Genomic DNA, 21,077 nt, shown 5'->3' on the forward strand with positions numbered 1-21,077 from the left:
TAAAATGAACTTTCTCATGCACTTTATGTAAATAAATTATTGTTTTGCATTTTTTAATAGAAGAAGAGAAATTTGATGGACTGTTGGTTTGTCCAGTGTCATTGGAGAGGTGGCACTGTCACCCTCCAATCCACTGTCACTTTTGGAAATCTATAAATGTTGGAGTCAGAAATTAAATATTCTCTTTTTTGTTTTAAGAGAGCAGCGTGTCCCCATCGTGTTATTTTGTGTCCTATGGTGACGTCAGATTGTGGGAACCTCCCTCGTGGGTCCCCCTGATGGGGAGACCCCTAAAAAGTTCTGTGCCAGGAATGAGGTGCATGGGGCTCTTGGTTTTGTTGGTCTTTAGGTTGTTGTTTATTTTTCTCTTCCCAGAAGTTCTGCATGCTGTCTACATCTCAGTGTACAAAGAGAAGGCACCAAAAGCCACAAGACACACAGGTTCAAGGTCTTTTAAAGCTATTTTGTCCAATTAGCTCTTAGAAAGTATTTTATTTGTATCTCTACCAATAACTAATTATTTGTCTGTCCACTCAACATCTGCATTGTGGCTCTTTCCAACCAATCACTCTGTGCCACCAGCACTGCAGAAAATGGAGCAGATGAAGAACAAGAAGGAGATCAGACAATGCCCAAAATCCTCCATCTTGTCTTCTATCCACCTCCACACTAAAAACCCCAAACTCTAAGTTTTTCACCCTGTGATAAGCTATACCACTGTCTATTTCACACACCTGTCGATTCCAATTCATCCCAAAGTCTTGGAAGCTCTCTCCAGTGTTCTCCTGGGGTCAGGACTTCTCAGCACAGGCAGAGAAATATTCCCTGGGTTCCAAGATGAGATGACCCAAACAGGGAGATCCTCCTGGCAGTGTTCACACCACTGCTTTACCCAGGCTGGGTTTTTCCCCACTAACCAGCAGGAACGTTGGATGTGATGCCTCCATCTCCACGATCCAGGCAAGCAGTAAATCCCACCCAGTGCAGGCTGGAAGGAGCCATGTGTGTTTTCCCCTGCATGCAGCTCCCTCTGTGCTTCCAAACACGTCTCCCCTCTTTCCTTTTTCTGTGCAGTAACTTTGCACACACAAACGTCAAACAGCAGCTGTTTGGCCAGCATTTCAAAAAAGCAACTAGTGATTTTAGCTGCCTTCATTCTGAAGCTAGGATTTCCACTCTGCATGGCAAAAAGGGCTTTTTCCCCCCCTTCTTATGAAGCTGTAGATATTTTTATCTGTTTCTTTTGTCAATGTGGAAACGTGGAAACAGTCAGACCTTATCAGGCAGGATTGTCTTTGAGGTTTCCCCTCTCAGAAAGAAAATGTCAGCAGTGCCTGTCAGAGCCAGGTTACTCAGGGCTTCTCCTGCTTCAATTAAGCAGGAGCAAACCTATGATGTGTCAGAGCTTGCCCTGGGTAAGCAACATGCTGAATAATTTTGGAGGTCACTTCAATGCAGGGTGGAAAACTTGAGCAGGAAGCTGTCCTGAGAAGGGTTTCTTCAAAAATCTTTTTCTTCTAGCTGAGCCATCCCATGCCCAGAACCTTCGATGGTGTTTTGGCCCTTCTTGTCTCAGGGTGGAGATGGAATTAAAAAGGATTCAAGCCACGAGTCAGATCAAAGCTTTGAATCCTCCAAATTGTCCTGGGGGAGCCTGAAAATTACATGGAAGGAATTGATTTTTGGGCTGCTGATTTCATCTGCTGCAGGGGAAAGGTCACTTGTTAACAGTTTGGATTTTTACCAATGGGCCCAGACCATGGTAAAAATGGTGAAATGAGCTTGGAGTGCAGTGCTGCAGCTTTTCCAGTAAGGGGTTAAGGGAAGGAAGGAATCAAATTCAACAGGTGTCCCCTGGGATTGAGCTAGGAGCAGCTGGTCATGAAGTGCTATTTATTTTGGAAAACACTACAGAATGGTATTTGGGTTCTTTTCTGTTTGGTTTTTTTTGTTTGTTTGTTTGGGTTTGTTTGTTTTGGGGGGGGGGGTTGGGGTTTTTTTGGTTTTTTTTGTTTATTTTTGGGTTTCTTTGTTTTGGTTTGGGTTTTTTTTTTTGGTTTTTGGGGTTTTTTTGTGGTTTTTTTGGTTGGTTGGGGTTTTTTTGGTTTTTTTGTGGGTTTTTTTTTTGGTTGGTTGGTTGGTTGGTTGGTTGGGGTTTTTGTTTGTTTGTTTTTTGTTGTTGTTGTTGGTTGTTTTTGTTTTTGTTTTTTTTTTTGTTTTTGATGACACAAAAGCAAAAAAACCATATCTGCAACCAGAATTCCTGGTTTAACTGCATGCAGGGATGGAAGTGCAGCACCAGGTCAGCTGAGGACAGCTCTGCTGCTCTGCTCCCACCGTGTGTGGAAGAAGGGACAAGGCTTTGTGCTCCCCAAGGGCAGGACAAAGCCGCAGATCCCACCCCAGAGCACCCCCAAAGGGTTTTGTCCACACCCCAAAGCACAGAGGAGAGGCTGGTGAGCCCCTGCAGGTTTTGGCTGGAAGCAGCAGCAGGACAGAGCTCAGCTCTGCCTGTGGCCTCCTCCCATGGATGGAGGCAGAGTGAGGGTTTGCCTGTAAATCCCATTCATCACACCCCAAGCCTTCTCCTGCCTAATCCTCTCCTCTCCCACGCCTGGCTCAGTGATTTCCCTGCAGCAAGGCAGTTGTCCCTGATAATGTGATGGCAGGGGATGGCTCATGTCAAACCCCAGCAAAAGAAATGTTCAAGAAACGTTGCTGGGAATTTATCCGCTCCTCAGAGATCGAATCTTGCTCATCTTTGCCTCTCAAACATCCCCTTTGGGTGGGGTGGAGCTGCTCAGGGGGTGCATTGCCTGCCCTCAAAGTCCCATCCAGCCTGGCTTTGAACATTTCCAGGGATGGGGCATCCACACCTTCTCCTGGAGGTCTGATAACAGGACACAGAGGAGCTGTACAAATCCTGCTCACCACACGTGGTGGGAGAAGGAGAATGCAGTTTGAACCCAGCAGAGGAGTGAGAGGAAACCTGGTCCTGATGGGTGTAAGGTAAACGCTGGAGCAGCTCGTGGGAGAGATTGCAGAGGCTGCAGCTGAAAAGGTTGTGTGGAGCTGTCAAAGTTCCCTCTCTGAAGTGGATTTAGGTGTAGGTGACCACACCCTGGTGTTTGAGGTGAGCTGGCCCATCTCTGCCCTTCACTTCAGCCCCTTTTGTCATCATTTCCGTGGGACTGCTGCTGCAGATCAGGAGGAATAAAAGGGAAAATCTGTCTTCTCTTACATAACTAGAAGTAAATGCATAATGCAGCTTAATTGAAATTACTGACTTCCCCAGATAAGCTGGATGTAACTGGATCATGGTGATAAAGTGATCTGGTTAATATATAAAAAATGACTCTGGGGCACCCAGTGCACATAGATAAGGGCACTGAGGATGGAGTGGGGAGGCACCAAAACCAAATCTACCTGGTAGAAGACTCTATAGATTTGCTGCTGTCTCAGTAAGGATAAATTTGAGCAAAAGCAAAATCCACTAGTTCAACCCCAGAGCAGGAAAAAGAGGGGATGAGGAACTGGATTAATGGCACCTCCTCTGGGGTTTTGGTTCTTTGTTGAATTTCTTGAACACTTCCCTGCTGTTCTGGACCTCAGTTGAAGGTGTGGGCTCAGTCTGGTCTCTGAAGCTGTGGAAAAAAATCAAGCCATTTAACAATATAATTTGAAAACAAATCTATTGAGCTGAGAGCTTTGTCCTTGGGTTCAGCTAGAAACATTTGAGGGACACTCTGGAGGAAAAGAAGATTATTTAAGGAGCATCTGGAGAGATGGGCTTCAGCTGCCCTCATCCCTATTTATGCTTATTAGAGATGAAATTGAAGTGCAGCATGATTAAATTATGCATATAGAGAAAAGCTTCCACAAACAAGAAAACATAAGCAATGTGGGAAGGAACAGAACTGCAAAGAGAACGAGAGGAGCAAAACCAAACAGGATGCCAAACTGCAAAAGACATTTCAACAGCACCTAATTAAAACTGTTCACATTTGCAACAGACAGAAGGTAAAGACATTCACTAGGAAACAGAAGAAAAGGGGGGAAGAAAAGCCCACTAAGAGGAGTGATTTAGTCAATCACAGGAGATTCTGGAAAAACAGCAAGCTTTTGAGCAAAGGCCAGTTGCAGAACGTGCAGTGCATTTGGAGTTGGGGGTTCTCTGCCATTGTCTGCCTGCAGAGGTGACTCCAGCTGGAATAATGAGGGATGTGCAGAGCACAGCCCCTGCCCACAGCACCAGCAGCCTATGGGGAGCTGCCACTGCCGCCTTCCCGCTCGTCTCCAGGCAGGGATTTGAATAATATCACATAGCAACCAGCCCAGGACTGAGAAATCAACCCAGGTCCCACTCCAATAACTTAATCACAAGATTATCTCCCAGCTTCTTTTGTTAATTAATGAGCCTTTGCCTTTTGGCTTCAGAAAGCACAGACACAGCAGTAAGGGAGAGGCTGCAAATCCAGCGTGGCCCCTTTGTTAGCATGATGAACTAATAACACTTCTCCTCCTGTGACACCTTTCAAGACTTGACATGTTCACCACTGGGCTCATCTGCTTCCCAAAGTGTAGGAGAACAGCACAAGCTCCAAAGTGGAATAATCAGGACAAATGAGTCCTTAGCCATCTTTCAAAGAGGCCAAATCAAACCTTCTCTGGTGACAAAAACAAGAACGAGCTGCTCTGTGTTTTCCTCGTCTCTTGTCTAAGCAAAATTATTTTCATAATTGGTGAACATGGGATGAAAGAACAATTCAGCAAAGGAAAAGACTGTCATGTACCATGTCTGAGAATGAATAGGGGGAGGTATTTTTTCCTTCTTGTCATAGAGCCTTTGCTTTCAGACAGGGTTGGCCAGGAGAAAACTGAGCTTTCCAGCTAGGGAGAGGCTGATTTATATGTGCACAAGAAATCTCCCTGTTCAGAGATAAAACAGCTAAGTGCTTTGTTAATGATGAAGTGGCAAGAAGTGCTGGAGGAAGAAGCTCTGGAGCCACAGGAGGCCTTTGGTAACCCCCCAGTCTGGATGCTGCCTGAATCCTCTCCTCATCCACACGGAGACACCACAAATCACTCGTGCACTCCATGAAGAGCTGCCACCAGTGCAAAGGTGCTCGTTAAACAATCCCATTCCTGCCATGCTCCTGTGCATGGATAGGTCCCAGATAATTATCTCTGTGGCTGGCAGCCAGCAGGAATATCTGAGCCCTCCTAAGCCCAGAGAAGGAGGGAGCCCACAGGGCTGGAAGTCCTGCTGGGGCCAGCCCAGGGTACCCTGTCACCTTTGTGAGAGCCAGGACAAGGCAGCAGCGCTGTCCCCAGCCCTGACACAGAGAAATGAGCATCAGCACAGAGGGACAGGTGGCACAGACATGTGCCTGTCCTCGTTGTCTCCTCTAGAACACCATTTTTGCAGGGCCAACAGGAGGGGGAAGAGCAGAATCAATCCCCCCTGGACTGCCTCCTTTGCAGGGAAGTGAGTGATGAGCCTGGCAGCCTCTGAACAAATATTTCTGATGCTCAGAATTCACTTGTCAGCGTGGAGGAGCCTCGAGAGGAAATTTCCAAAGCAGATCTGTCGGAGATAATGACACTGCACAAGGAAGCCCTCCTTAGGAGGGATATCTCCTGAAGATGTGGAGTGTTTGAAAACATGATGCTTCTGTGTGTTCCTGTTGATGAGTTAAAATCCAATTCAGTTAAAATTCAGCCGTGGCTGAATTTCTAATCTGGGAGCTCTAACAGGTGAAGCACAAGGAGGCAGTGAGTCAGTTTTTAACCTTCCCTGATGCTGCCTTTGTTGTCTTTCCAAATCAGAAGCCTCTCTTCAGGCCCCAGATATCACACTGTGTTCTGCCTCGTCCAGATTACAAACCAGGGAATTTCTGTGCATCTGCATGTTTGTGTAATTGCCTAACACCGTGAAACCTCATCTCAGCTGAAGCTTCTAAACTCCACTGTTAGATAAAAAGCAATTAACAGCAACCATAACCAGAAACACTTCCAGTGTGAGGGCAGGCAGCAAATGGCAAATAGATACATCAACAAATCTGTTTTTGCCTTGTACTTTGCTGCTTGCAGCCAATGGGTCATTAATTTTTATATGAGTATCATGGATTTATCAGCAATTTGGGAATCTTGAAGTTATTACCTATTGACAGTGGCTCTGATTGTGTTGGCTGCTCTGTGTTGCCTCTGCTCTTTCAGTTTAAAAGTCACTCAAAAGGGTGCAGCAGCCAGAATCCCACCCCAAGGCAGCACTGGGCACCCAAAAGTTATTCCCAAAGGTTACTGAATATTCAAATTTGTTTCCTCAATACAGGGCTGGGTCTGTAGAGCCCTTTACCCTCTGAAAACTCATCAGCATTCACCTGTCGTAGGTGCATTCTTCCAGCTCTCCTAAGTAGCTGTATTTTATCCTGTCAAATATAAAACTGGCTCAGGTCAGGAATTTTGTGCTGAGTTAGTCAATCTTTAGGGTTTTTGCTAATTAAATCTAGGACAGATAACCAATAGATTCTTCAGCTGAACAAGGATAACTATTTTAACCTCTCCTGTCCAGGTGTTTTGGGATCATTTTACATGTTCTGATTCATTAGCTTGAGTTTCAGTTCCATGGGGGGAAAAGAAAAGTAGGAAAACCTATATTTTCCTTGGCAATTGTCCTGTATAAAATAAGGTTTACTTTCCATGTGGTCACAGAGGCACTTGCAGATTAGCTGTGTGCAAAGTGGTGTGAGGAACCTAATCTGGATTCATGCAAGTGGTGTTTTTTTTATCTGAATAAATGCTGTTCTTAAAAAAAAATATTAAAAAGCAGATGCAGAGGTGTCAAGGGTGAGATTGCCTGTTACCATTCTCTGCTCTGGAGCTGTGCTTTGGCTGTCAGGTATTTTTAAGCTCTCTCTCCTGGCTGGTTTGGTGTGAGCCTGTGCCTCCAGATAATCCATCAGTAATTACCTGTTTAGTTTTATTGCACTCTTGGTGCTTTGTGCAGCTGCTCAGGAGTTCATTTGCTCCCACCTTGCAGACAGATTTAAATGTTAAGCTTGTTTTCTTCCCGGATGGAGAAGAGACGCCTCTGTTTCAGGTGAGTGTTCTGTGAGCTCTCCCCAGTGTGAGGAGATGATCCTGAGCCTGTTACAGCTCAGGTCAGAAAGGCTGAGAAATGCAAATCAAACCAGACCTTTTTGATCTCTCTTGGGTTAGAGGGGCTTTGCTGAGCTCTTTGTGTGGTTAAAACAATTTGGGTGTCCTCCTTGTGCAGTCAGTGGCTGCAGGCAGCACAAAGGGATTTTACTGGAGGGGTTCAGCCTGGAAAACTCCATCCCTGGAAGTGTTCAAGGCCAGGCTGGGGGGGTTTGTACAGCCTGGCCTAGTGGAAGGTGTCCCTGCAGTGAGGTTGGTCCAGATAATTTTTAAGGTCCCTTCCAAGCCAAACCACCCTGTGATCTTTATGCTTTGAGTCTTCCTGGAGGTTTTGCCAAAGAAAATTTAAAACAAGCCAGAGGAAAAGGCATTCATACAAATGGGCAAAGAGCAGCACCTTGGTCATCCCAGCAATGACCAAAATATCCAGGCAAGAGATATTCTACCTCTTTGTGAACATAACTCCCAGTACAGTCCTGCAAGCTTTTCCCCCCCTTACTTCTCTTGGAAAGGGTAAATCTCTGCTGTACAAGTTTCTCTTTTTTTACAAGCTGAATGCAAGCAGCCTGCCTGTCTTATCTCCATTTGCCCCCTTCTGTGCAAACATTTCAGTCACTTCCTGCAAATTTAACGTTTTTTCAACTACTGACGTGCTCCTCATCTCCACTCTGCAATTATGAACCCATGTGCTGATGTTTTAAGTGTTTTGTTTTAGAATGTGTAACATCCAAATTTACTAAAAAACAAACAAACTCAAACTGAAAAAGACAGATCCCTCCCCAAATTCTCTCTAGTGCTAATTATAGAAATCTCAGCTCTCCAGCAGAAGCATCAGTCAGCAGAGGATTTGGCTCTTATCAGAGGCTGAAGCTTTGGAAAAATACACTGAGGATGGTGCATAAAGCTGGGGATGTGGCAGGTACATGCTGGAAGTGAATGCTGAGAGTTTGGAAATGCAAACTTCAGGATTTTCCAGTGCTCTTCCTCCCCCAACACCCAGAACATTGCATTGTTGGTCGCTCTTCATTTTTAAATCATTTGCTGTCAAGATACATGTGTTGTTTTCATAGAGTTGGCAGCAGAAGTTATTATTTTTTTCCCCCCCCAGCTAAATTTAGAGAAGGGTAACAAATATTCTGGGTTTGCTCTGAAATCATTCTGGGAGGAGCTCCTGGGTTATACATCATGGCTGCTCCAGCAATGAAAGTGCAGAGAGTTTCAGCTCAATGGTGGCTTTGGCTCTCAGGATGCAGCCCCACACTGTCCCCAGCACAAGAGAGGGTCAGAATCTGCTTGAAAACTCAGTTTTATTAGGGAATATTATTTACATACCTCATTCTCCTCTTGCACAAGAAAGCTGGAGGCATTTCCCCCCCTTCTAACTCGTTTTAGAGGCGACCTGACATTTTCTAATGGTTCTCAGGTATGTATAATTTATCCTGCTCAGTGTCTGCACTTTCCAAAATAACACTGGAGAATTATCTGGGCTCCTGCTTTTTTTGGCCAACCATTACTCTTCCTTTTTTTTTTTTTTTTTTTTTTTTGACCTATAAATGTCCATATGCTGCAGGATAATTGCAGTAGGTGTAGGTTCCTTTGGAGATGCTCTTGTGTGGGAGACAATATGACAGCTCATCTGCATAGCACAGGCATCATTCCCCTGCCTTGATTTAGCAGAGTCCTGGATCCCAAGGCTTCTCCCATCTCTCCTGAATATTTAGGGATTGCTCACACACACACCCCGTGCACTGGTGCTCTCCCATGCAGTCATTTCTCCATTCTCTGTGGGCAGCTCAGCTGCTTGCAGGAGTCACAGAGTGCCACAAGCCTGGCACAGCCTGGCATGGGGACATGCCCCCCCCCCTGCTCCTGGATTTCCACACTCTATCCATCAAAAACCTGCGTGAACCCACAGCCAGAATATTTGGTTTGGAAAACTGTGTGAGGTAAAAGTGATGTCCCAGGAGAGGCTCCAATCTCCCAAATGCCAGGACCTGTGACTGGCAACTCCACACACGTTTGTCCCCAGACTTGCTGAAGCTGTGTGATGCTTTTGGGAGGGATAAATAAATTTCCTAAAATGGGATTATCAGCAAAATTGGGATGAGGGGCAGGAAAAGGAGCTATCACCCCAAACCTGGGCATTCCTTACCCTGCTGTAGCTGCATGTCCACGATTGTCCCCTGGAATCTCAGGAGTCTAGGGGGCATTTGAGTGTTTAATTTAAATTTAACACTGGCAGGAATGTTTTGGAGCAGGATTGAGCAGCTGGGCTCGAGCACACAGCAGTTGTGGGGCACTTTTATTCCTTTTGGGGTTTTCTATGCCCTGACAAGGTGTGTGCATGACTGAGGGGCCGCATCAGTGCGACAGGGGACAGGGACGGTGCCAACGTGTCACTTACGATGGGAGGCGGTGATGGGGTGGTCCCTGGTGGTGTCAGTCACACCGGGGTGTGGCAGGGGCAGCCCCTACTGGTGTCACTCACACTGGGCTGGGATGTGGGCAGTGCTATTGGCACTGGGGGTGTGACAGGGGCGGTCCCCAGGTCCCACTGTCACACTGGGGGTGTGACAGGGGCGGTCCCCAGCTGTGTCTGTCACTCTGGGGGTGTGACAGGGGCGGTCCCCAGCTGTGTCTGTCACACTGGGGGTGTGACAGGGGCGGTCCCCAGCTGTGTCTGTCACACTGGGGGTGTGACAGGGGCGGTCCCCAGTTCCCACTGTCACACTGGGGGCGTAGCAGAGGAGGTTCCTGTCCCTGTCAGTCACACTGGAGGAGTGACAGGACAGGTTTCTGTCCGTGTCAGTCACACTGGAGGAGTGACAAGGGATGTCCTTGTCCCTGTCAGTCACACCGGGGGTGTGACAGGGGAGGTTTCTGCCCGTGTCAGTCACACCGGGGGTGTGACAAAGGACGTCCCTGGCAGTGTCAGTCACTTTGGAGGTGTGACAGAGGCTGTCCCCAGCTGTGTCCGCCCTGCCGGGGGTGTGACAGGGGCTGATCCCTGGCTGTGTCTGTCACAGGGGGTGTGACAGGGGCTGATCCCAGCCCTTGGAGCCACAGCTCCGGAAGGAGTGAAGGGCAAGGGTGGGACAGGCTGGGGAAATCCCTCCTGCAGGGTTTGGGATGGGACAGGATGGGGACATCCCTCCTGCAGGGTTTGGGATGGGACAGGATGGGGAAATCCCTCCTGCAGGGTTTGGGGTGGGACAGGATGGGGACATCCCTCCTGCAGGGTTTTGGGGTGGGACAGGATGGGGAAATCCCTCTGGCAGGGTTTGGGATGGACAGGCTGGGGAAATCCCTCCTGCAGGGTTTGGGATGGGACAGGATGGGGACATCCCTCCTGCAGGGTTTGGGATGGGACAGGATGGGGAAATCCCTCCTGCAGGATTTTGTGGTGGGACAGGATGGGGAAATCCCTCCTGCAGGGTTTGGGGTGGGACAGGATGGGGAAATCCCTCCTGCAGGGTTTGGGGTAGGACAGGATGGGGAAATCCCTCCTGCAGGATTTTGTGGTGGGACAGGATGGGGAAATCCCTCCTGCAGGGTTTGGGGTGGGACAGGATGGGGAAATCCCTCCTGCAGGGTTTTGGGTGGTCCTGGTGCAGCCAAAGCTGCTCAGTCTGTTCCCGTTTTCAATTCCAGAAGGGTTCAGGTTGGAAGGGACCACTCTGGATTACTTTGCTCTGCCTTTCTGCTCGAGCAGGGGCATGAAAAAGAGGGAGAAAAAGAACTGGCTGAGAGTTTGTGATTTTCTGTGACACCACTAAAAGCTTCTCATATTATCTTCATGAAGCGTTGCAATAAAAATCCTTAGTGCTGAATGGCTATTGAATAGATTATTAAATGCTGTCCTGAGCCAATCTAGGAGTTCTTTAGAACAATAAGCCAGTAAGTGCAGAGCCCAGGTGGAGATTTCCCCTTTAACTCTCTAGCAAGCTCATGGATGCATTTTTGGGGTTTCCAGACCCCAGACTGGGATGCAGCTCCTCCAAACCCCAGCCAGGAATGGCAGGAGCCCACAGATGAGGATGTTCTTGCTCAGGCACCTCTCATCCAGCACCAGAAGGGTCAGGTTATTCCCCGGCAGGCTCCTTTACACTCCTGGATCTCCAGCCAGGTGTATTTGCAGAATCACACAGCAATTTTTGCCTAGAAATTGGCTGAGTCTCCATCAATATGTGCAGAGGAAAATGCAAGTTTGGGAAGCTAAAGCATGCCAGGAAGTTATTCCTCAACCAGCCTGCTTCTTACAGCCCTTGCTTGGTTTGTTCCTGTTCATTTTCCATGTTCTTTACAGCCTGATTCTGCATTTTGGAGCTCTGTCTGGCTTTTGGTGTATGTGGGAAATGGATCTGCAGAAAATTCTCAAAAAACCTGACAGAAAGTTCACAGAGTGTGCATCTGTATGCAAACATTGAGATAAGAAATGCTGACAGAAATGCCATAGAGTAAGACAGATATTGTTGAGAGAGAAATTAAACTAAAAACAAGGTTCAAAAGATAGCCTTAACAAATAAGACTAAATACTTAAAAAATAAAAAATACATTATAGCAATACCCACAAAGAGTAATTTTAGATGATTAGCTTTAAAGCATTTACAAAATAGTGTAACAAAAGCTAATAAGCCACAAAGCACTTATAGTTATCTTATAATTAAGAAATAGTTGGCTTCTGATTATAATAGCGTAAATTATACCATCTATATTATCTCACTCTTCACATGAAACTAAAAATAGAATAAAAGTGTTTTTAAAAACCTCTCAGTTACCCCATCTCTGAGTCAGAAAAAAGCCTTATCCAACAGGTGTAGTTAGAACTTGGATTTTTTTTTGGTGTTTCTTCTGAATGCCTCATTCATGAGATGCCAGATCACTGGACCCAAAGATGTGGAAGATCCTGGCAAACATCAGGAAAATGTGTGTTAGGGTAACAGGATGGAGCTGGATAGAGTGAAACAGTTCCCTGCACCCGAGATCCTGAACCTTCTTTTAATTGAACTCTTAGGGTCCTGTGTGAGTGTCCTTTCAAAATTCAGTGTCCCCAAAAGGCACTGCAGGTTTAACTTCAGTGGGCTGAAGGGGGCCCAGATTCCCCCTGGGAGTTAAAAGATCAAACTTCAGCCAAGTATCAGTGAAATCCCTCTTGATTCAGCTCCTTCTTAGAAGAAACATCGCTTAAGATATTTTCCTGTTTTACATAGAAAAGTCCGAAGCTCTCAGATGTTTAAGGTGTTTATGGCAGTCCTAAAACAGAGTAGCCAGATGTCAGAAAACTCTATGGCCCATAAAGAATTCAAATTTGATGGAATGTGATGTTAAACCCTTCACAAAATGTGTTAAGCTCCCATTGTGACAGCAATGTGAACCACGAGTTCACATATTTTAGTGAATTTAACAGAAAATTTGAATTAAGAAATTACTCCAGAGTAGATCTAACTGGCAAATACATTACAGATCCTCATCTGTCCTGACAGACTCTTCACATTTAAGACACATAAAAGTGAGGTAGCATAAATAAAAAGGATTTGGCATCCATAAATGTGTGTGTTGGGAATATGAATGTAGGGCAGGCACAAAACACCAATAATGTAATTTTAATAGGAATCATATATTGCAAGGAAGTGGGTGATTCAATTAGTTTTCAGCCTTCTCCTTGAGGATTACAGCTGATTTTTTGTGTGTGTGCTGGAAGAACTCATCAAGGCTGATGGGAAAGGCTTAGAATGCAGAGTTTAATGAAACCATGGGCTCCTAGATGCAACATGTGAAAGGGAAAGCAGACAACATTTAAATACCTCGGTATTAGGAGGAAAAATCAAAATATCTGGAAGCTGATAGAGCTAGGTGAGTTTGTCTGAGGACCAACAGAGCAAGATCTCTGAATTTCATTGATATTTTATGCTAAAAGGCAAACACTGGCAGAGTGTTCAAAGCCAGAAGGGAAGTTTGGGGCTGTGCTGATGGATTTGATGAGTGTGTGAACACTTTGCCACTCTGGGTGTGGGGTGAGTCCATGCTGGTTTTGTTGCCCTGCACAGATTCCCTTCTCTGTCTCATCTCAGCCCAACCACAGCAGCCACGAGGCCCTGCCTGGTGCTGCCCGGGGTCTTTGATCTCACCCACGAGGCATCATTTGCAGTGCTCTGCATTATTTATCACCACTGAAGTATTTTCAATTAAACTGACAGATTAAATACTAACTTTGCCTGGCAGATAATGAAATTCTTGTTTCTTTCCCGAGGAAGATGACGTGAAAGAAGCCAGACACGGCTGGGCAAAGGAATTTGCACTGCCTGAGAGTTTCCACATTTCCTAACAAGTGAGCACTGTGTGATACCACAGGTGGGAGGCAGGCTTGCTTCCTGGTGCTGACAGCTGTCACCAAGGTGAGGAACACCCAGGTGATCCCACAGAAGCCTCACAAAGAGTGGGAAGCTGGAGCTGATGGAAGATTCCTCACCACCTTCCAGCCTTAGGTGCACCCTGTGAGACCTTCAGTCCAACAGGAAACCCATATGGAACTGCAGTGCCAAGAAGAGGAGACTTAAAAATTTCCTACCAAAAGTGTGATTGAATCAACCCACCAGCCCTGACCTGCAGCGTGGAGATGAATATTGAGAATTCTTTTCCTCTGAACACTCTGAGGAACCTCAAGGGAGGATAAGTGGGGATGAGGAAAACGTCATTTTTATTGATGCTTTTGAGGAGGAGCACATGGAGATGCTTTGGCCTTTTCCTCCATGATCCCTCAGAGGAAGGACACTGCTGGCACTACACCATTCCTTGGTGGTTGTGATAAACCACAATTTGGAATTTTTAAAAACTGGCCATTCATCATCTTGGCCCCACACAAACATGCTTGGCTGTGGGGATGTGGGTGCATGTCCTTATGTATTCCTAGAGTTTTCCTTATGAAAAAGGGGAGGGATGTGGAAGGGGTGTGTGATTCTGTGCATCCTGAGTCTAGGTGGGAGATAGCCTTTACCCTACCCAGCTAAGTAAGAAACATCTAAGCATTTAAATTCTGGGGAAAAAAAATACAGTAAAAATAACAGAAAACTTCTGAGCTGTTTTGGTTTTTTTCCTAGTTTGGGAAAGTTGGAATGATAGTTCTTCCCCTGCAAGGTTTGCCTCCAAGCAGAGTGTGGGCTCCTCATGGATTCAAGGACTGTCATTAAAGGATTGTTGCAAACTTATTTTTGAAGTGCCTCATCTGAAGGAACTGAACTGCCACTTACTCTGCTCTCAGAAGGAACCTGGCTTTTCCATGTGGAAGGAGTAGGTACATTTCTCTTCCTCACCCTCAACTCCCAGCAGAGCAGTTTCTGGTTTCATGGCTATTTTTAGCAAGATCTGTGCAACCACAAAAATAATACAGAGCTTGGAGCATTCTTCTATACCATATCTGGATGCTGGCAATGTACACTCTTGTTCATTTGTCATTTCAGTTCTGTATTTGCTGCTAATTGTGGAGCCCATTTCCCAAAGCTGGAGGAGTTTTGCTAGGAAAAGGCAGTGCAAAGCTGGGCTTGCTCTGGGTTTTTTTTCCCATAGCTGGGTTTAAAGCTGAGCAATCTCCATGAGATTACACAGAGAGTGGTTGCAGCCGTGGGCCATGATCCTGCTGTGGCTTTGGCAAAGGCAGGTGGGATCCTTGGATGGCTGGGCAAAGGAGGTCTCAAGGAACTGGTGCCGCTGTGAAAGGCCCTGGTGAGGCATTGCTGAAGATGCTGAATGTCCTTTTGGGTGCAAAGACTTTTCTAGTAGGAAGTGGGACACAATCCTGGCAGGTGGATTGATCCCTCCTGACAGGGGCAGAGCTGCTTTCTTCTGACAAGGCAGGGCCTGAGAGGGAATCAATCCCTGCCACACTCCTGCAGGAAGATGGATGCAAAGTTATTGCCATGGTGGGGGGCACAGGGGACACTCCATGAATTGCTGTGGGCTGGAGCTGAGGGACAGGAGGGGCACTGAACGTGTTTGGGTGAGTCCAGAGAAGGGCACCAAGGTGATCAGAGGGATGGAGCAGCTCTGCTGTGAGGAAAGGCCAAGAGAACCGAGAGTGTTCAGCTTTTGGGATGACCTCGTTATGGCCTTGCAGCATCCCAAGGGAGCCTACATGAAATATGGGGCAAGACTATTTGCAAGAGCTGGAGTGACAGAACAAGGGAAAACGGGTTCAAATGGAAAGAGAGTAGATTTAGATTAGATATTGGGGGTATTTTTTTTCCCTGTGAGGGTGGTGAGGCCCTGACACAGGCTGCCCAGAGAATCTGTGGCTGCCCCTGGATCGCTGGAAGTGCCCAAGGCCGGGCTGGATAGGGCTTGGAGCACCCTGGTCTAGAGAAACGTGTCCCTGCCCGCGGCAGGGGGCCGGAACGAGACGACATTCGAGGTCCCTTACAAGCCATACCATTCCATGAATCCATGAACAGGCTCCTGGAGCACCGGGATCCCCCGAGCCGGGGCGGTGGGAAGGGCCCGGCCGCGGAGCCGGGCGGGGAGCGGTGACCGGGGAGGGGACGCGGTGGCCGGGGAGGGGATGCGGTGGCCGGGGAGGGGACGCGGTGGCCGGGGAGGGGACGCGGTGTCCGGGGAGGGGAGCGGTGTTCGGGGAGGGGACGCGGTGTTCGGGGAGGGGAGCGGTGGCCGGGGAGGGGACGCGGTGTCCGGGGAGGGGACGCGGTGTTCGGGGAGGGGAGCGGTGGCCGGGGAGGGGATGCGGTGGCCGGGGAGGGGACGCGGTGGCCGGGGAGGGGACGCGGTGTCCGGGGAGGGGAGCGGTGTTCGGGGAGGGGACGCGGTGTTCGGGGAGGGGAGCGGTGGCCGGGGAGGGGACGCGGTGTCCGGGGAGGGGACGCGGTGTCCGGTCCCGCCCCGCTGCCGGCAGCTCCAGCCCGGCCGTGCCGCCACTGCGCCGGTGCCGCTGCCGCGGGCTCCGCGCCGGCGCGGGGGATGCACGGGGGATGCGCGGGGCCGCACCGGGACCCGCAGCGCCCAGGTAGGGCCGGGGAACAGGGAAAGGGCACCCAGGAAAAGTTGAGGGGTCATAATAGTGCCTGGAACAACAACAACAACAAAATAATTCTTTAAAAAAAATATATATATATGTATGTATGTGTATGTATTTATTGTTGATATTATTCTTTTTCAGCCCACGCCGTGGTTTCCACGCCCCCTATTTCTGGGTAGCCGTGGTTATGGACTTCTCTTAAGCCAAGCAGCGCCAGCATCCCTTGGAAAGTTTTCCCGCCCCAAAGGCATCGGCAGCTCAGCTGGAGGGCTGGAGGTGAGGAATTCTCCTGTTAGCAGCTCCTTATTAAATTGTCGGGAATGGCTGGAGTGGGGGTGAGTCGAGCCACGCTGTTCCAGGCAGTGACTAATGAGGACTAATCCAGATTGTTTTCCATGTCTCCAGCAGAAGAAAGCGTGGCTTGTGCTGCTGATGGAGCCAGCCTTTCTGGAATGTGAATAAGAGCTTTCACTTAATGCACATCGCTGTACTGCCTTGATCACTGCACTTGATAAGCCTGCTGAAACTAAATAGGCAAGTTTTACATTTATGTACACGTGGAAATACAGAAATATTTATGTTTTTACATATATGTGTTCATTAATATGTATGCTTATATTCAGAGATGTCTTATCCCACCTTCCAGTACTTGAAGGGATTTTACAGAAAATATGGAGAACAACATTTTACACAGATAAGAACAAAGGGAAACATTTTTAAACTAAAAGAGAAGAGATTTAGATTACTTATTAGGAAGAAATTCTTTACCGTGAAGGTGGGGAGGCCCTGGCACAGGGTGCCCAGTGAAGCTGTGGCTGCCACATCCCTGGAAGTGTTCAAGGCCAGGTTGGATGGGGCTTGGTGCAGCCTGGGATAGTGGAAGGTATCTCTGCCCGTGGCAGGGGATTGGAATAAGATGGTCTTTAAGGTCCCTGCCAACCCAAACCATTCTGGGATTCTGTAATTTCTCATCTTTAGGAAAATTTAAAATTGGAATTATCAATTTATATTTGGTAGTGAAGGCTGGCTGATGATAGTGGATTTAATTTTATTGAACATTGTCTGTGTTTCATGTGCTGAATGTGTATTTTCTGCTCATCTAATAGTAGATGATTCTGTTTTTCTGCATATCTAATAGCCTGTCCCTTCCTTTGAATCAGAAAAGTACCTTTACTGTTCTAAATTTATAATATCAGAAGAATCACTGATGAAACAGGTGTTTTATTTTCTAGGGAGGACTGTCAGAAGAGCTGAGAATGAGATGGACTTAGCATGAAGGACACAAAGTTCTGGGTGATGATGAGCTAGAGTTTTAACTTAGAAGAACACAGTGTTTGCATCACAGGATGGATGTGAGTGAGAATAACGTTTGTGACACTGGGGGGAAGAATTCAAATTATCCCAGAAAGGCCACAGAGCAGGTGGCCCACAGCTGTAGGCCACAGAAAGAGGTGGACATGAATTACTCCTGCAGTCCTCCTGGAAACTCTGCTGGACCTGCAGGAAAGCAGGAGCTTTCCTGTGGAGACAAAGAAACCTGTGCCACCTACTGCCAGAAACAAGGTGAGAGCCCAGCTGGGGAGGTCCCCCCCTCCAGCACCAGCTTCCACCTGCAGAGAGAGGATGAGGATTTAGATCACTGTTCCTCTGAGCACCCCAGGACACCACGGATGATAACAAAACTCCGTGAGGACAACGGAAGCGCCGCTCTGGGAGATGCGCTTGGTGAGGAGCTGGAGCCCGTCCCCGAGGAAGCTCTGCCCTGTGGATGCAAGAAGTGTGGCTCCTCTTTCCACAGCACGAGCGAGCTGCAGGAGCACAGGCGCGCTCACCTGCTGGAGAACTCCTACCGCTGTCCCGTCTGCGCCAAAGGCTTCTCGCGCGCCGCCAACCTGCGCATGCACAAGCTGATCCATTCCAGCCAGAGGCCGCACAAGTGCCCCGAGTGTGACAAGGGCTTCATCCGCACGGCCGACGTCTGGAGGCACCTGCGCAACGTGCACAAGATCGAGCGCTCCATGGTGATCCTGGCCAGCAGCATGGCCAGGAACCCCTGGTCTGTGGTGCACCACGGCCAGCAGCACAATGCTGAGTGCCCGGATCGGGCTTGTCCTGCAAACCCGAAGTCTCAGGAGGACGACTTCAAACCTTACGCCTGCCCGACGTGCGGTAAAGGCTTCGATAAGCCCAACCTGCTGTCCAAGCACAAGGTGATCCACCGGGAGGACAAGCCCTACAAGTGTCAGGAGTGTGGCATGGCGTTTGTGCAGCTGCTCAGGCTCAAGAGACACCAGCAGACTCACTCCGGGGCACGGCCCTTCTACTGCGAGGAGTGTGGAGGGACCTTCACCCGGCTGGCATCGCTGCAGCGCCATCACCGCATCCACACCGGAGAGAAGCCCTACTCCTGTAATTTCTGTGGGCATTCCTTCACCGAGTCAGGGACCCTACGCAGGCACGAGCGCACACACAAGTTGGACAAACCTTAATTTGGGGTCTCTGTGGTTGCTTTGTACTTGAACGAGGTCTGCTCGGCTGGGCTGGAAAAGCACCCCATGGTGTGTGCTCTGCCCAGTCCAGACCCACTGCCCAGCATTGCTGCGTCACAGGGAGCTCTGGAACTTGATTGCACTGCTGGGCCTTAAACTGCTTTGTATAAGAAGATAATCTAATTACCCCTGAGTAATGAAATGGGAGACTTGAGGAGACTGAAACCACTAGCGTGTCCTTGCTCTGTCTCTGTTTGCTGGACTGGCGATGCATCCGCTCCAGCTTTGTGCAGGGTCTGCAAGCAGAGGCTGGGAGAATTCACTGGATAAATTGGCCCTGTCCTCATGAGTGTGATGGCTCTTTGACACTGGGTTTGGAGATCTGTTAACTCACTAAGTTGGAACACTTCAGAGTTGTCCCTCGGTCCCTTCTTTCCTTGTATTTTGCTGAATTTTTGTTTCTGTTACACTTCTTTTTATTTGGAAGGGGAAGTATAATGTTGGTTATTAAAAAAAAAAAACTCCACTTACAAACCAGTTCCTTAATAAACACAACAGTTACCAGCTGTATTTCAGAATGTTTCTATACTTTATGCACTTTTGAGTGATGGGTTAATAAATGAGGAAAGCTTTTTTTTGGCTATGGTGGTGCATGCTCTTGGGATGACATGTGTCTCTGATGGAAGCATCTAACCATCTAAACCTAACCAGATGAGTACTGTGGAAGGAAATGTTTGAGGACACAAAATTCAAAGGGCAAAAGACCAAATTGAAGCCACTTTTGCTACTCATTGCACAGGAACCTTCTTCATTTAAATGTTTTCACACATAGGGAAGCTTCCTATAACAAAAGCAAGTTCTGTGGTGTGTCCAAGTACTGCCCAAAGTGTCTGTTAGACTCTTCACTTTGATTTAGATTCAAATGGTTAGTGAAGAAAAATCTCCTTAGGAATTAGCCTGGCAGACTTGGGCAGGTGTTGACAAATCCTCCAAGGCTGTGACTACCAAGAGGTGTGTAATGCCTCAGTGTCAGCAATGGGGCTTTAACTGTGAAACTTAATAAATCTGCTGTTAACCACTGTTGTAGAAGCATCCAGGTTGTCCTGAAGTTGCAGCCTGAATTTCTTTTCCACATCAGAAGGTTTTGCTTCTTTGGTTCCTTTCTCCTTACCAGCTGCCATATTTCATTAATTTTTTTCTAGGCCTTTCTGCCTTTTCAGTGGAAGGTTGTGCAGCAGAATGAAGGTAAAGCTCCAGGGTAATGTACCTCTGCATTTATTACCATTTATTTAATACAAAGTACTGATTGTGCCATTTGTTTCCATATTTCATAGAATAAAGAGGGACATGGCAGCTCAGCACCTCCCACCTGTGCAGCAGCTGAGCAGGTGTCACACAGTGGGTCCTGTTGTGTTTGATGTCAGGTTCTTGGCTCAGATCGAGATCTACCACTGTTCACAGCAAAACTTTTGCTTGATTATAAATGGGAGACTAATTGGTGTCACTAATGGATCATTTTCACTTAATCCCTCAAAGACATCTCCAAATAAGGGAACCGATGTGCATCCTGCCCCCAAGGGATGTGTTCTGTGGTCTGTGTGTGTTTGTAATTCTGGGATGGCTGGGCCCTGAGTGAGAATTCTCCAAACTCCCCTCTGCAGGAAGCTCCAGTTTGGTTTTAGGTTTGCCAAGGCCTTTGATGGGGCCCCTTAGCAACAGCTCAGTCTTATCTGAAGGCTGTGCAGCCTCGCAGAGAGGAAAGATCTTTGCATGAAAAGAATCCTGGCTGGCTGTGGGTGAGTGATCTGCAGAGGGAGGTCACCAGTGATGCTCTGTGGGGACCGTGCTGTTCGGCACCATCTGAAGTGACCTGGGGAGAGGGCAGACAGCAAAGTGACAAAACTGTTCCAGAGGCTATCATGCTTTAAGTTTCCACATTCATTTTCTAATCCCATTTGAAAGTTTTCAGCTCCAATCTCCCCTGCTCATCATCCTGCTTTTCCTTTGGGTATGGGGATGCTCCTGCTGTAGGATGGTTTAATATCCATTTAAACTGCACCGCTTATGCACACCTTTATGTTGTGTGACAGTTCTGCTTAGGCAGTTATGGTAATTGGGAACATCCAGTTATTCTGCTTTTTAGTTCTAGCAGCCAGTGGAATTTGTACCTCTGGCATAATGGTAGAAGTATTTTGAGCAGAGGTCTGTTATATGGGAAGAGTAAATGGCTGGTGAAATGAAAAGTATCAGGCTTAACTAAAAAGTTATTAAAAAGACACTTGCCTGGAAGGTTGACTTGCATATAAAGTGCTTGGATGTGTGAAAGGAGTAATTAAAATGTATGATGGTTTCTGGGAAAAGTGTGTGGAACTCTCCTCAAAGAAACTTCCACAACTCCTGTGCAA

The 21,077-nt window shown here is 47.6% G+C and overlaps 1 protein-coding gene across 2 annotated transcripts; it reads left to right on the forward strand.

Moving 5' to 3' along the window:
* Positions 1-16,077: 16,077 nt before the first annotated feature.
* ZNF648 (zinc finger protein 648) lies at positions 16,078-19,313 on the forward strand. 2 transcript variants are annotated; one of them, XM_066555733.1, is made up of 4 exons: positions 16,078-16,171; positions 16,325-16,459; positions 16,589-16,721; positions 17,420-19,313. In XM_066555733.1, the coding sequence occupies exon 4, from the start codon at positions 17,530-17,532 to the stop codon at positions 18,670-18,672; it is 1,143 nt and encodes a 380-aa protein (XP_066411830.1). In that variant the 5' UTR covers positions 16,078-16,171; positions 16,325-16,459; positions 16,589-16,721; positions 17,420-17,529; the 3' UTR covers positions 18,673-19,313. The 2 variants fall into 2 exon arrangements, with proteins under 2 accessions (XP_066411830.1, XP_066411831.1); XM_066555734.1 differs by having other exon boundaries at positions 16,592-16,721.
* Positions 19,314-21,077: the final 1,764 nt, after the last annotated feature.

Source organism: Molothrus aeneus, chromosome 9 (genome assembly GCF_037042795.1).
Source record: "Molothrus aeneus isolate 106 chromosome 9, BPBGC_Maene_1.0, whole genome shotgun sequence".
NCBI classification, from domain to species: Eukaryota; Metazoa; Chordata; class Aves; order Passeriformes; family Icteridae; genus Molothrus; species Molothrus aeneus.

Excerpts from the sequence above, each read along its gene's own strand:
- ZNF648 (XM_066555733.1), top strand. The coding sequence starts at position 17,530 with ATGGATGTGAGTGAGAATAACGTTTGTGACACTGGGGGGAAGAATTCA.